This window comes from Myotis davidii, unplaced genomic scaffold (assembly GCF_000327345.1).
Source record: "Myotis davidii unplaced genomic scaffold, ASM32734v1 scaffold455, whole genome shotgun sequence".
Taxonomy (NCBI): Eukaryota; Metazoa; Chordata; class Mammalia; order Chiroptera; family Vespertilionidae; genus Myotis; species Myotis davidii.
This window is the reverse complement of record NW_006287459.1, coordinates 2,329,271-2,342,793: the sequence shown is the minus strand read 5'-3', so window position 1 is coordinate 2,342,793 and position 13,523 is coordinate 2,329,271. Positions and strand designations below refer to the sequence as shown.

Below are 13,523 nucleotides of genomic sequence, written 5' to 3'. Positions count from 1 at the left end.
TCCGCAGCTCCTCTGAGTCTCAGTGTGCTTTTCTTTCCTTCTAGTTGTAGAATTTCCACTCAGCCAGCCTTCCTGTAGTTATGGATGATGTCTGTTTTGTCTTTTAGTTGTATTTTTGAAGTTGTTGTGGGAGGCAGCAATTTCCCAGTGTTTACCTATGCCGCCATCTTAGTTTCTCCAAAATTAATTTTAATAATGTGTTTTGTGTAACCCAATATATAAGAAAATACTATAATGTTATATAATCATATAAAATTACTAATGAAATATCAGAAGCAACTCAGGATATGAGCAGTACAATACAATATCATTTGTAGTCCTACCAAACAATATAAACTTGTGGCTAATGGCAAAATATTTTATGCTAATTCAGTTTTACATTTTTAATTAAAATTAATTAAAATAAAATAAATTAGTTCCTGTGTTGTGCTAGCCATATTTCAAATCCTCAACAGCTATTTGTGGTGCGTGGCTATCATATTGAACAGTGCAACTCTACAGCAAAACTTATTTTATTCTCTGTTGTCATGCTCCTCTCTTGAGCACACCTGAGCTTTTCCCCACCCTTTTCTTTCTCAGGGCCCTTCTTTTGCTTCTGTAACTTGTTTCCTGAGCCCATGAAGCCCAGCTGGCTCACATCTTCCTTCCTCTGTGACTTTCTAAATAAACTTTCTCTTATAATTTGAAAAAAAAAGTTATTCTCTGTTTCCAAAAGTTCAGGGACTCCCAGATACTCCATCACCACTCCTAACTTCTCTCGACCCCCATATCATCTTCCCTGCCTATGCCCAGGGCTGCCATGTACAGTTGTGCTAGTTATACACTGCAAAACTCTGCAATGTCATTCACATGGTCCATATAGTACAGTGATGGCGAACCTTTTGAGCTCGGCGTGTCAGCATTTTGAAAAACTCTAACTTAACTCTGGTGCTGTGTCACATATAGAAATTTTTTGATATTTGCAACCATAGTAAAACAAAGACATATTTTTGGTATTTATTTTATATATTTAAATGCCATTTAACAAAGAAAAATCAACCAAAACAATGAGTTCGCGTGTCAGCTCTGACACGCGTGTCATAGGTTCGCCATCACTGAATTATAGTAGATTTGTTTATTTACTATGACAGTTTCTTGGACGATGGAAGTAAAGTTTTTAAAGGAAGAGGTACTTTTTCCTAATTCATGCACAGGTGGTTTTTTGGGGGTGGGATGGAGTGGGGTGCGGGGTGACTGTAGCCCTTCTGTCCCTTCCCAGCATTCCAACAGTTGGGCCCAGGCATTGTTCTCTTGTACACTCAGCACTGTCCCATATCCTGTGGTTGAAAGTAATGAAGCAGCTTTGATCAACCTCTCCTCTCCCCGCTAAATAATGACACAAAGCTATAGTCACTCTTCATGGTAGTTTACCTTGGAGCCATATGTCTATATTTTTTTAAAGCTTTTATTTATTTTTTATTTTTAAAAAATATTTAAAAAATTTTTATTGATTTTTTTAGAGGCGAAGGGAGAGGGATAGAGAGTTAGAAACATCAATGTGAGAGAATCATCTATCAGCTGCCTTCTATCCACTGAGCCAAACCGGTTCGGCTAAAATACATTTTAAATATGTTTTTATTGATTTTTAAAGAGAGAGGAAGGGAGAGGGACAGAGATAGAAATATTGACGAGAGAGAAATGGAGCCATATGTCTGATTCATAATTGTATCCCTAGTTCCTGGCACATAATAGGTGCTTAACACATTTATTGATTTGAATTTGTATCTCAGTGTTCACTCAGGCCCTTGTATTGTGCTCTCAGTTTCCCTTAGTGAAACTTGACCCAGGGCTGATTTATCCAGATGCCAGCCCAGGGGTGGGCAAACTTTTTGACTTGAGGGCCACAATGGGTTCTTAAACTGGACCGGAGGGCCGGAACAAAAGCATGGATGGAGTGTTTGTGTGAACTAATATAAATTCAAAGTAAACATCATTACATAAAAGGGTACGGTCTTTTTTTTTTTTAGTTTTATTCATTTCAAACGGGCCGGATCCGGCCCGCGGGCCGTAGTTTGCCCATGGCTGTGCCAGCCACAGCTCACCCTTCGCGTGGTGTCCTTGTTCTAAATAAAAATAATTGCCATTATTGTTATTATTACTAACAATAACTACCATTTATTGATCACTTTGTGCCAAGCATTACGCCTAGCAATCTGTGTCCATTATTTCATTTAATCTTTCCAGGCATCTCTAGGAGGTAGATGCTATTATCCCCATTTTATACGGAGGAACCTGAGGCACTGAGAAATTAAGTCATTTACCCGAGGTCACACAGCTATTAAGTGTCAAAGCTAAAATTTAAAACCAGTTCTGTCTGACTTCAAAGCCCTTCTATTCTTTAACTAGCAGGACAAGGCTTCTCTTTTGGTATCTGGAACCTGACGGACAAGTGACCACTCTAGAGGACTTACTATTTTCCCAGACTCCTTCTTTGGGGAATGTCTTCATCCCAGTTCGCGTGGTTTGGGTGGGGTGTACCCTGACCCCAGGCGTGGTATTTAACTCAGCTTTGGCCAATCTGAGAAGCGCTTCCACCTGACCGAGTGATTGGTTCTGAGGTTAGCACAGGACAGAGGCTCACTCCATCAGGCTCCTTTTCTGCTCCAGTTTAGGAAAGGAGGCATGCTTTTCCTCTGGGAATTTCTTTTGCTGCTAGAGTGAGGGACCCCGGGCGCTCCTGGTGCCATCTTTCCCTTCGACAACGGAGGAAGCTGTATGAAGTAGGAGAGAATGACTGAGGCCGGCCCGCAATGGGAAGCAGCAGAGTGGTGGTGGGGGCATAGGCGGCACCATCTGAGCCCCAGGATTCAGATGCCGGAACCATTCCAGGACTTCTCTGTTATGTGAGCCAACAATTTCCTCTCGTCTGCTTCAGCCTAGTTACTTGCAGTTGAAAGAGCCTGCCTTTTACACATATTTTTCAGATGACTTTTTCTGTCGCGGATTCCACATTGCCATTCTCTACCTACTTTTGGGCGAGCCCACTTCCTGGGCCTCATAGCTGCTGTTGCCTGCAGTGTGCCTGGAGGCCTGGGATCCCTGTGAACTGTTCCTGTTGGACTCACTTCCTCTCTTTTAGGTCTGTGAACCCTGCCCTAGTGAAAGGAGATACCACACCTAACCCTTCCTCATGACTCCCTCCACCCTTACCACCATGGGACAGCCCCCACACAAGATTAAGAATTGTGCCATGAGCGTTAGAGAAATCTGTTCTTCATAGACATTGGAAGAATTACTCATCAGCCTGCTTTTGATGCTGATCAGGAACTGTTGAACGCCTAACTCATCTGGCCTCTGACACCAGCTGGGATCTCAGCCAGCATTGGCTAAGGTTTTGCCTCTTTTCCTTGGCTCCCATCCTTTCTGATCAGCTGTTTCCTTATGTGCCCTCAACTCCCCTATGATTCCGAACTTCCATCCTTCTGCTGGCCTCCTCCCAGATCTTTCCACGGGCCCTCTGAGGGCATTGTTCCACTGTGACTCTTTCTCTGCAGCTCTCTCTGCTGTGGCCTTCCTCTGGCTTCCTTGTGCTGCCTGCAGGTCATGCAAAGCTCTTTTTCCTTTAGAGGTCAAGCGATTCATGCAAATAACCTCCGGGTCTCTCCCTTTGCCACCAACCTCTTGGACATGGTCCCTGACAGACTCACCTGGTTCCTGGTCTTCTCTCCCAACTCGGCTATCTCTGCATCTCTACGGCTAACTTTATATGTCTAAGATGAGTGGTACAGTTGCCTGGGGGTAGTAGAAGGGAGTAACTAATTGCGGTAAATAAAGGAGACTTCATAAAAGAGATCACTTGTGATCAGGACCTTAAAAAAATGAGTAGGATTTCAACAGGTGCTCTTTTAGGCAGAGAGAACAACTCAAGCAAAAGCATGGAGATAGGAAAATGTTCGTGTATTTACTTGCTTGAGCACTTGGAAATAAGTGGTAGGAAGGGAAGAGGAATATGACATGATTATATTTACTTAAAATTAAGGCGTGATCCTAAGGGTACAATGTGGAGAATGCAAAGGCAGAAACAGACTTTACTACAAAAGGGAGAAGAAATACTTTGAAAACTTTTCAGAGGTGGGATGATATTGTAAATGACCAGATCAGAACTTTGCTGGGTTGATTGTCAAGGGAGAAGGGGAGTAATTAAAACAGTTTAAGAAAGTTCATAATATAGAGGTAAAATAATGCCTGTGAGGTTGAGAGGAACAGTAGTGGAAGAAGAGGTGTGAGGATTTTCAGAGCAGACTGGTTGTGAGGGGGCGGGGAGCAGAGTTGAGAAACCTGACTAGACACCTGCTGCTTAGGAGATGGGAGAGATTGAGGCCCTGCCTGGAGATGGGAGATGTGAAGATGTAGGATGCTGGGAGAAAACAGCCGCATAGTAGATAGGAATCAAATTAGTTGGCCTTTTAATTACCTTATGCATAAAGATAAGAAAACTGCATTTCATGACGGTAAAAAGGACTTAAATTATGTAAGCTTAAGATGTTTCTCAAACTGTTTTATAGAATACTACAACTACTGGAGATATTAAGGTTCAAGGGAAATAGAACAAGTTCTGTGATCAAGTAGGGTTGGGAAACTGCATTCTGTATGATTCACAGAGTCTATTCATGTATCAAAGGCTCAGAAATGCACACAAGAAACCAGTTTGACATTGTTTAACCCAGCTTTACCTGCATATCTTTATTCATTCATTCAGCAAGCATGTGGTAAGCACATATTATGATAGCATGTTTTTGGCACTGTGGTGGCCACTGGTCCCACAGGAGAGAATAAATCAGCCAGTGCCTCGGCCTTTAGGAGATTGCAGTCTGGTATAATCTGACAGGTTCTGGGAAGCACAGTTTGGGAAACCTTGAGTTAAGGTGTTTAGATATTCTTGTTTGTGCTTTGGAACAGAATGGACTGATTGACTGCCTGTCTCTCTGCCTCCGTGTCTCCATGTTACCCCAGTGCCTCCACCTCTTTGAAGAATGTTTCCTGCACCCCCTGCCTTTGGCATAGACATAGCTGATGACAAGGTAACTTTTAGGCCTCAGGAGTTGGTTACTTGGCCCAAAGTCACCCATCTAGTTAGGGGCAGAACCAGAGGCAGAACCCCAGCTCATTTGGTTCTAGGACCTATGCTCATTCTATTTTTGGTGAGAAGGGACAATTTGAAATACCCTTCCCAGAATATAAAGCAAATCAAAGGCATTATTTTACCTCTAAGATTTTCAGTATGTAGCTCTAAAAGAAGAACTCTTAATACCAGTAGGTGTTATGCTAGGTTACAGAAATTGGGTTTTAGTCTAGGTGCGAGGAAACCATTGGAGGACTTAGGAAATGAACGGATTTATGTTTTTTTAAGTTTGTGTTGATTGTTGAAATGGAGGAAGGATTATAAGAAGACAAGGAAAGAAATAGTGAGACCTTTAGGAGGATATTGCAATAGTCCTGACAAGGGATGATAGTGGCTATGTCAATTAATTGCCCCAGTAATGCCAAGTAACAAACATCCCCATAAACTCAGTGGTGTATAGACATAAAGATTTATTTTTGTTCATGAATTAATGGGATGTCTGGGTAGTTCTGTTGATTTGGACCAGGCTCAGCTGATTGTGACTGGTCTTGCTCATGTGTCTCTAATCAAATGTAGGTCAGGTAGGCAGCTCTGTGATGTTGCTGGGGTCTTTGATGTATTTGGAGGGCCAGATGGCTGTTGACTGTCTAGGATGACCTCAGCTGAGATGGCCGGTACAACTCTGCTCTCCTCTGTGTTTATGTTACATCTCTCTAATAGGCTAGCCGGATCATATACTCATGGTAATCGCAAAAAAGTAAGAGAAAAAGTACAAACAAATAGGCAGATTTTTAAGCCTTAACTTGTGTTAAGTTTGCTGCTATCCCATTGGTCCAAGAAAGTGATATGGTTTACCCACAGTTAGTGTGGAAGGGCATTGCCCAAGGACAGGAATAAAGAGATGTGAAAAGATACAGGGAGGTATAAAAAAGCAGGGCCAGTAGTATAATCAATCTATTGTGTAATGGGGGAAGAGTGAAGTAGAGACTTGAATATTCAGGGTTATAATATTTTGGAGGTACAGTCCAAAGAATGTGTTGATGGATTAGATTTGAAGTATGAAAGAGAGGAATAAATCAAAGATAACTCTTAAAATGTTGGCTGAGCAGTGGAGAGGTGGTGAGACCATTTACTCAGATGGTAAAGAGTAGGTAAAGAACAAGTGTTAAGGCAGTATCTAGAGTTCCGTTTTAGACATGTTATGTTTGAGATACCTGTTAAAATTCAAATAAAGATGCTAGGTTTGCAATTGGATATATAAATCTGAAGTTCTTGGGGACAGGGCTGAAGATGTAGATTTCAGAGTTATCAATCTCTAGATGCTATTTCAAACCATGGAATTGGATGAGGTCACTCCTGAGAAGAATATAGAAATGAAGCAGCAAAGCAAGCCCAGGACAGAGCCCTGCTACACACCAGTGTTTCTAAGTAAAGCAGAAAAATAGAAGCCAATAAATGGGACTGAGAAGATAAGATACAGCCTCTAACATCAGAGAAAAATCCAGGAAACTTGGTGTCACAGAGAACTTAGAAAAGTTACGCATTTCAAAGAAAGGATGGTCAGTTGTGTTAAGTAAGATAAGAACTGAGGTCAAGTAAAATAACAGAGAAATGATCAGCGGGTTTGGTAAGAAGGAGGTCCTTGGTGACGGCCATAGTGAATGCTGGAGATAGAACTCCAACTGGGTGTTTGGAGGAAAGCACATGATGAGAAGCAGGGACAGCAATCCTAATTCCATTTTTCAGGAGCTTGTGCTGCAAAGGGAAACAGAAGTGACTTGGTATTTGGAGGTGAATGTGGGTCAAGGGAATGGTTTATGACTGGGCATGTAAGTGAGGCTACTCTGCCAAAGGGGATGACCCAATAGAGAGGGATCAGGTGCATCAAAGAGTGGGAAGCTGCAGGCTAGACATGTTTGAGATGGCAAGAGATGATGGGATTGAGGATTTAAAATAAACCAGTCTGTATATTACTTACTTCAGAGGTATTTGCATTCTATATTTTATTTCTAATTTTGTAATGAAAGGATATATCCACCATTTGAACAATTTCAGCCACCAGCAAGGATTGGGACATACCAGTATGTTAGTATGAGTTTTGTTGTCACACTGGGCAGGTTGAGTGCCTCTGTGTTCGGCTTACTCAGCTACTATTCTGGAGTAGGTACCGTTTTGGAATCACTCTACTCTGCAGGTGGTGCTTAGTGTTTCTTATGATGATGGTGAAACTGGCAAATTCAGTTTCTTAGATTTTGATATGGCTAGCAAGTTGGGCAGGTTCTGAGCAGAGCTAAGAAGGGAATGTGAATTAATGTGCCACTTCCTTGTCCAGGTTTTATACCAGTATGACTTGATATTTTGATCAATATAAAGCACCAATTGCACCCAGCAATGCGGGTAATTCCATTTTTGCATAGACTAGCAGACTTCAGGATGGTTGGCTAATGTAGTTCAGTAGATCCTAGACAAGGCACGCATTCTAGAATTTCAGCAGAGTGATAGAAATGTTGCTTTTCTGTGTTTTTAAAGCCAGTGAAACTTCAATTTTAAAGGGTAATGTAAAGCAAATGTATTAAATAAATGGTAATTTAAAATGTATTTTGTGTAAGTTTAAGTGAACATTTGGTGGTATTTAACTATACTTATCAACCCTTCTGGGGTATGTGTTCTGTACGGTCGTAAGGATGGTGGTGTGAAAAAATGCACTACCCTGTCTTACAATGTCTTAACAGCCTTGGAAGATTTTTGTTCAATTGCTTTAAATCTGGTTTACTATTTCACCCCTTTAAAATATGTGTCTATTTGTGCAATTCATACTGTGAACTGAGAACCACATTTATTGCAGAGAGAGAGAATGTGTGTGTCAGTCTCCAGTTGTGGCCTGTGCCTCCTGTGGAATATTCAAGGCTAATTTTGATTATATTCAATTATGTCTTGTGCACGGATGTGAGAAGACATAAGCTTTGGTTCCACTCTGTTTTTTCCCCCCTGCCTTTTGTTTTCTGCTTTCTATTTTTTCTTTTAATTTTAAATATATATATATATGTGTGTGTGTGTATATATATGTATGTGTATACATATATATATTATTTTACATGTTGTACATGTATTTTTGTTAAATTTATTGAAAATAAGTTTTATGAAAACTCAACATTTGAACCATTTTCAAGAGTACAGTCTGGTAGTTTTTAGTATATTTACAGTGTTGTGCAGTCATCACCATTATCTGATTCCAGAAGATTTCTGTCATTCCAAAAAGAAACCCCAGTATGCCTGATTCTCCTTTCATTCCATCCAAACATTGAACTGAAAATGTGAAAAGATGGGTGAGGGGAGAAGAGGAAACCTTTAAGTGAAGGAAGAGGTTGACAGGGTTTAGAGACGAATGAAATGAGAATGGGATGGTCAAGAATGACATGGAGCCGAAACCGGTTTGGCTCAGTGGATAGAGCGTCGGCTTGCGGACTGAAAGGTCCCAGGTTCGATTCCGGTCAAGGGCATGTACATGGGTTGCAGGCACATCCCCAGTAGGAGGTGTGCAGGAGGCAGCTGATCGATGTTTCTCTCTCATCGATGTTTCTAACTCTCTATCTCTCTCCCTTCCTCTCTGTAAAAAATCAATAAAATATATTTTTTAAAAAAAAGAATGACATAGAAACTTTTTAGTTTGATATAGTTCCACTGATTTATTTTTTTCTTTACTTCCCTTGCCTTTGGGGTCAAATTCATAAAATCTTCTCTAAGATAAATGTTCATAAGTTTGGTACCTACGTTTTCTTTAATATAATTTATTGTTTCAGGTCTTATATTTGGATCTTTGATCCATTTTTAATTCATTTTTGTAGACGGGGACAAATTGTAGTCTAGTTTCATTCTTTTGCATGTGGCTTTTCAATTTTCCCAGCACCAGGTTTCATTCTGGCTTTCTTTTCTCCATTGTGTGTTTTTGGCTCCTTTGTCAAAAATTATTTGCCCATATACATGTGGTTTTATTTCTGGACCCTCAATTTTGTTCCATTGGTCTGTGTGTTTCATTTTCTGCCAATACCATGCTGTTTTCATTATTGTTTCTTAGTAGTATAATTTGAAGTCAGGTAGTGTGATATCTCTGGCTTTGTTCTTTATTTTTGAGGGCTTTGGTTCTTCGGGGTCTTTTGTGGTTCCGTACAAATCTGATGATTTTTTGTTCTATTTCTTTAAAGAATGTTATTGGGATTTTGATGGGGATTGCATTAAATCTGTATTACTTGTTAGAATGGCTGTTATCAAAAAGAGAAGTAATTAGTGTTTGAGAGGTTGTAGAGAAAAAGGAACCTCATTCACTGCTGGTGGGAATGTAAACTGTCATAGCCATTATGGAAAACAGTATGGAGGGTCCCCCAAAATTGATAGTGTTATCATATGATCTAGCAACCCTCCTTCTGGTTATCTACCTGAAAAATTTGAAAACATTTATTTGCAAAGATATATGTACCCTATGTTCATTGCAGCATTATTCATGGTGGCCAAGACATGGAAACAACCCAAGTGTCCTTGGATAGATGATTGGGTAAAGAAGATGTGGCACATATATGCCATGGAATACTGCTCAGCCGTAGGAAAAGATGAAATACTTTACATTTGTGACAACATGGATGGACTTTGAGAATATCATCCTAAGCAAAATAAGTCAGACAGAAAAAGTTAAGAACTATGATTTCACTCATAGGTGGGGTATAAAACGGAAAGTCATAGACACACACAGTATGGTGGTTATCACAGGGGGAGTAATCCTATATAATAAAGAGGTAATATGCAAATTGACCATCATGCCCTCATATAAGATGGCTGCCCCCATGTGGCCACAAGATGGCCAGCAGGGGAGGGCAGTTAGGGGTGACCAGGCCGGCAGGGGAGGGCAGTTGTGGGGGAGTGGTTAGGGGCTGATCAGGCTGGCAGGCAGAAGCGGTTAGGGGCAATCAGGCAGGCAGGCAGGAGAGCAGTTGGAAGCCAACAGTCCCGGATTGTGAGAGGGATGTCCAACTGCTGGTTTAGTCCTGATCCCACAGGGCAGTCAGACATCCCCCGAGGGGTCTCAGATTGTAAAGGGTGCAGGCTGGGCTGAGGGACACACATCGGACCTCTAGTAAAGGATAAAGGGGACCAAATATAAGGTGACAGAAGATCATTTGACTTTGGGTGGTGGGCACACAATGCAATATGCAGATCATGTATCATAGAAATGTATACTTGAAACCTATATAATTCTGTAAACCAGTGTCACCCCAATAAATTTAATTTAATCTTTATGTAAAAAAATACAAACAATAACTGCAAAATTATATAGAATCATATGTCTCAGTTATCTATTGCTACGTAACAAACCACCTTCCACTTAAAGGCACACAACGGCAATCACCATTTTATCACACTCATAGAATCTATAAGGATTGGACAGCACCAGGTGTCTCCTCCACAATGTCTATGCCCTTATCTTAGACATCTTGATAGCTGGTGTGACTCAGTCAACCTGGGGCTAGAATCCTCTGAAAGTTTTCTCCTTTATGTGTCTGGCTCCGAGGCTGGGGTGACTCGAAGGCTGAGCTCAGTGGAATTCTCCGCTGGCGTACCTGTATGTGGCTTTTCCATTTGGCGCACGCTTCTCTCACTGTGGTAGCTGGGCTCTAAGAGTGAGAGTCCAAAAGAACTAGGCAGCAGCTACACCTTTTTATTTGCTTTATACCAATGAGGCTTTTTGAATGTAGTTTATTACTTTTATTTGTTATAAGTGTTGTATGAGATCATGTTTTCTATGATTTTAGTATTTTTGTCAGTTTATTTTTCCCCCCTTAGAGATCCTGTCTATAACAGCTCTTTCATAACTGAGCTCCACAAACCTTAGAAGTAAGGTTAACTATTTTTCTGGTCAAATTTGCCTCCTTGTTTTGCTATGCTGTGTGGTTTCAGTTATGCTGGTTCCCTTCGGTGATCTTGTTAATGACTCTTTTATTAAAAGACTGCAATTTGAATATATGCACTTTACCCGACTACCTACTGTTCCTTGGTACTTGTTAACCCGCGCAGAACTTTCCTTTTATCATGCTGTAAATTTGAAAAGCAAACTTCTTCTTCCATGAAATTTGAACAGGGGAAAGGAAAGGCAACAAAGGGAACGGAGGAGTTATAAAAAGGACAAATGTCCCATAGACTGTGATTTTATTTTGCTAGAGATACAAATTCCTGCCTGTCCAAGAAGGGATAGTACCACATTACATTATTCTGTGGCTCAGTTGACTCAAGGAATCTTTGGAAGAGCTTTCCTGATGAGCGAGGTGGGGTGGCAAGTCCATCCTTGAGGAAGACGCTCTCCTAAAGGAGAACTCACCCACCTTCATTTCCTTTCACTGGTCTGCCTTGGTCCCCTCACCCCTTGTTTTCCTTCTTTCAATTTTTTCTGTTTTTTTTTTTTTTCTTACCAGTTCTTTTTTCTTACCAGTGTTGGATGACAGGGACATGGAAAACCATTTAAAGGAAAACCCTTAAACATATTTTAAAGTTTTTTGTTATGGAAAATTTCAAACTTAAACAAAAATAGGGTAGTATAATGAACCCCTGTATCTATCACTTAGTTATCAATTCAAGAACAATTTTATTTTGTCTGTACACCCACATAGCCCTTACCAGATTATGAAGCAAATCACAGGCATTATTTTACCTCTAAAATTTTCAGTATGTAGTTGCAAAAGAAGAACTCTTAAAAATATCCAATACTATTATCACACTCAAAAAACTCTAAAACAGCAGTTCTTAACTTGTGGGTCGCGACCCCTTTGGCTGTCGAACGACCCTTTCACAGGGGTCGCCTAAGACCATCCTGCATATCCGATATTTACATTACGAGTCATAACAGTAGCAACATTACAGTTATGAAGTAGCCACAAAAATGATTTTATGGTTGGGTCACAACACGAGGAACTGTATTTAAAGGGCCAGAAGGTTGAGAACCACTGCTCTAAAACAACGCAACATTATCTTTAACAGGCTGACACTCTAGCTACTGAGCCAAACCAGTTAGGGCATAACACTAACTTTTTTTTTAAAAAAAAATTTCATCTGAGGATATTTTTTCCATTGATTTCTAGAGAGAGTGGAAAGGAGGGAGGAGTGGGGGAGAGAGAGAGAGAGAGAGAGAGAGAGAGAGAGAGAGAAATATCAATGAAGAGAAACACATAGGTTGGTTGCCTACCGCAAGCACTCCTACTGGGGCTGGGGAACCTGCAGCCAAAGTACATGCCCTTGACCTGGAATTGAACCTGTGACTCTTAGGTCTGCAGGCCAATGCTCTAACCACTGAGCAACCAGTCAGGGCTCAACACTATCTTGATATCAAATCTTAATATTAGGAAACAAATGTTACAAAAACACTTAATGGCATCAATATCCAGTTAGTGTTCAGGTTGCCACAGTGTCTCATCATACCTTTCAGCTAGTTGAGCTGTCTCAGGACTTTTAAATTTCATCGAATCCTCCTCAGTAACTCTTTTTGTTCTTGAACTATTTTGTTCAAAAGCTTTCTCATTCTGTAAAACAGTTGAATGCAATGATGACTTGGATTCCCTATTCCTATTTTAAAAACCAGAAGGAAAAAATACATTGACATAGACATATGTTCCTCATTAAAAACAACTTCGAATACTGCAGTCAAGGAACACACATAGGCATTTGCTTATTTTATATATAATTTCCAATTACTTTCCTTTATTCTCATGTTTTCTTCTAGTAAAAGGTACTTTACTCACTTGAAATACTTGCTGTTTATGCCTGTTTTCAATGGTTATCGTTTCCCTGTGCCATGTTTTTCAAAAGCAGTAGAAAGCTTAATCAGTTTTTGCATGGGTGTGGTCTAGTAGGTAGAATAAAGGTTAAGGCACTATAACAAAGAACAATTATATGTCATTTCAAAAATAAGATGGAAGTGTGTTTATTTCTTACAATGTCTAGGCTGGTGGGGCAGCTCTGTCCATGGGGTCATTCAAAGACCAGGTTCTGGTTCCATGTCATTCCTTCTCCTCTCATTTGGCTCATTTGGGTGTCGCCTGGAATGCAGAAGGAAAGTTGAGTTTGCCATGTGTACATTCCAGCTGGTGGGAGGGTGGAAAATGCTCTAAACCCAGGGAAAGTCACTTGTCTTTAAATTGAAGATGATCGACATCTCAATTCTGCACATATCTCTTTGGCTTGTGAAGTAAAGAAATAATTTAAGCTACGTGACCAAACCAAAACGTAATAACTAGCTTACCTGCAGTTCCACTCTCCAAGGAGTGGAATCTCCTGATCAAAACTACTGAGGTAATCCTATATAATAAAGAGCAAATGGTCGTCATGCCCTCGCACCCTTGGGCCCTCGCGCCGGGGCCGGGGGACCTGAGGCTGCCCCTCCCCC

The 13,523-nt window shown here is 40.6% G+C and overlaps 1 protein-coding gene across 1 annotated transcript in view; it reads left to right on the top strand.

Moving 5' to 3' along the window:
* Positions 1-4,941: 4,941 nt before the first annotated feature.
* TEC (tec protein tyrosine kinase) overlaps positions 4,942-13,523 on the top strand; it is a 102,591-nt gene continuing 94,009 nt past the window's right edge. The window contains exon 1 of the mRNA XM_015560977.1: positions 4,942-5,060. Within this exon, the coding sequence (XP_015416463.1) occupies positions 5,013-5,060 (48 nt within the window). The 5' untranslated portion in view covers positions 4,942-5,012. The remainder of the gene's footprint in view (positions 5,061-13,523) is intronic.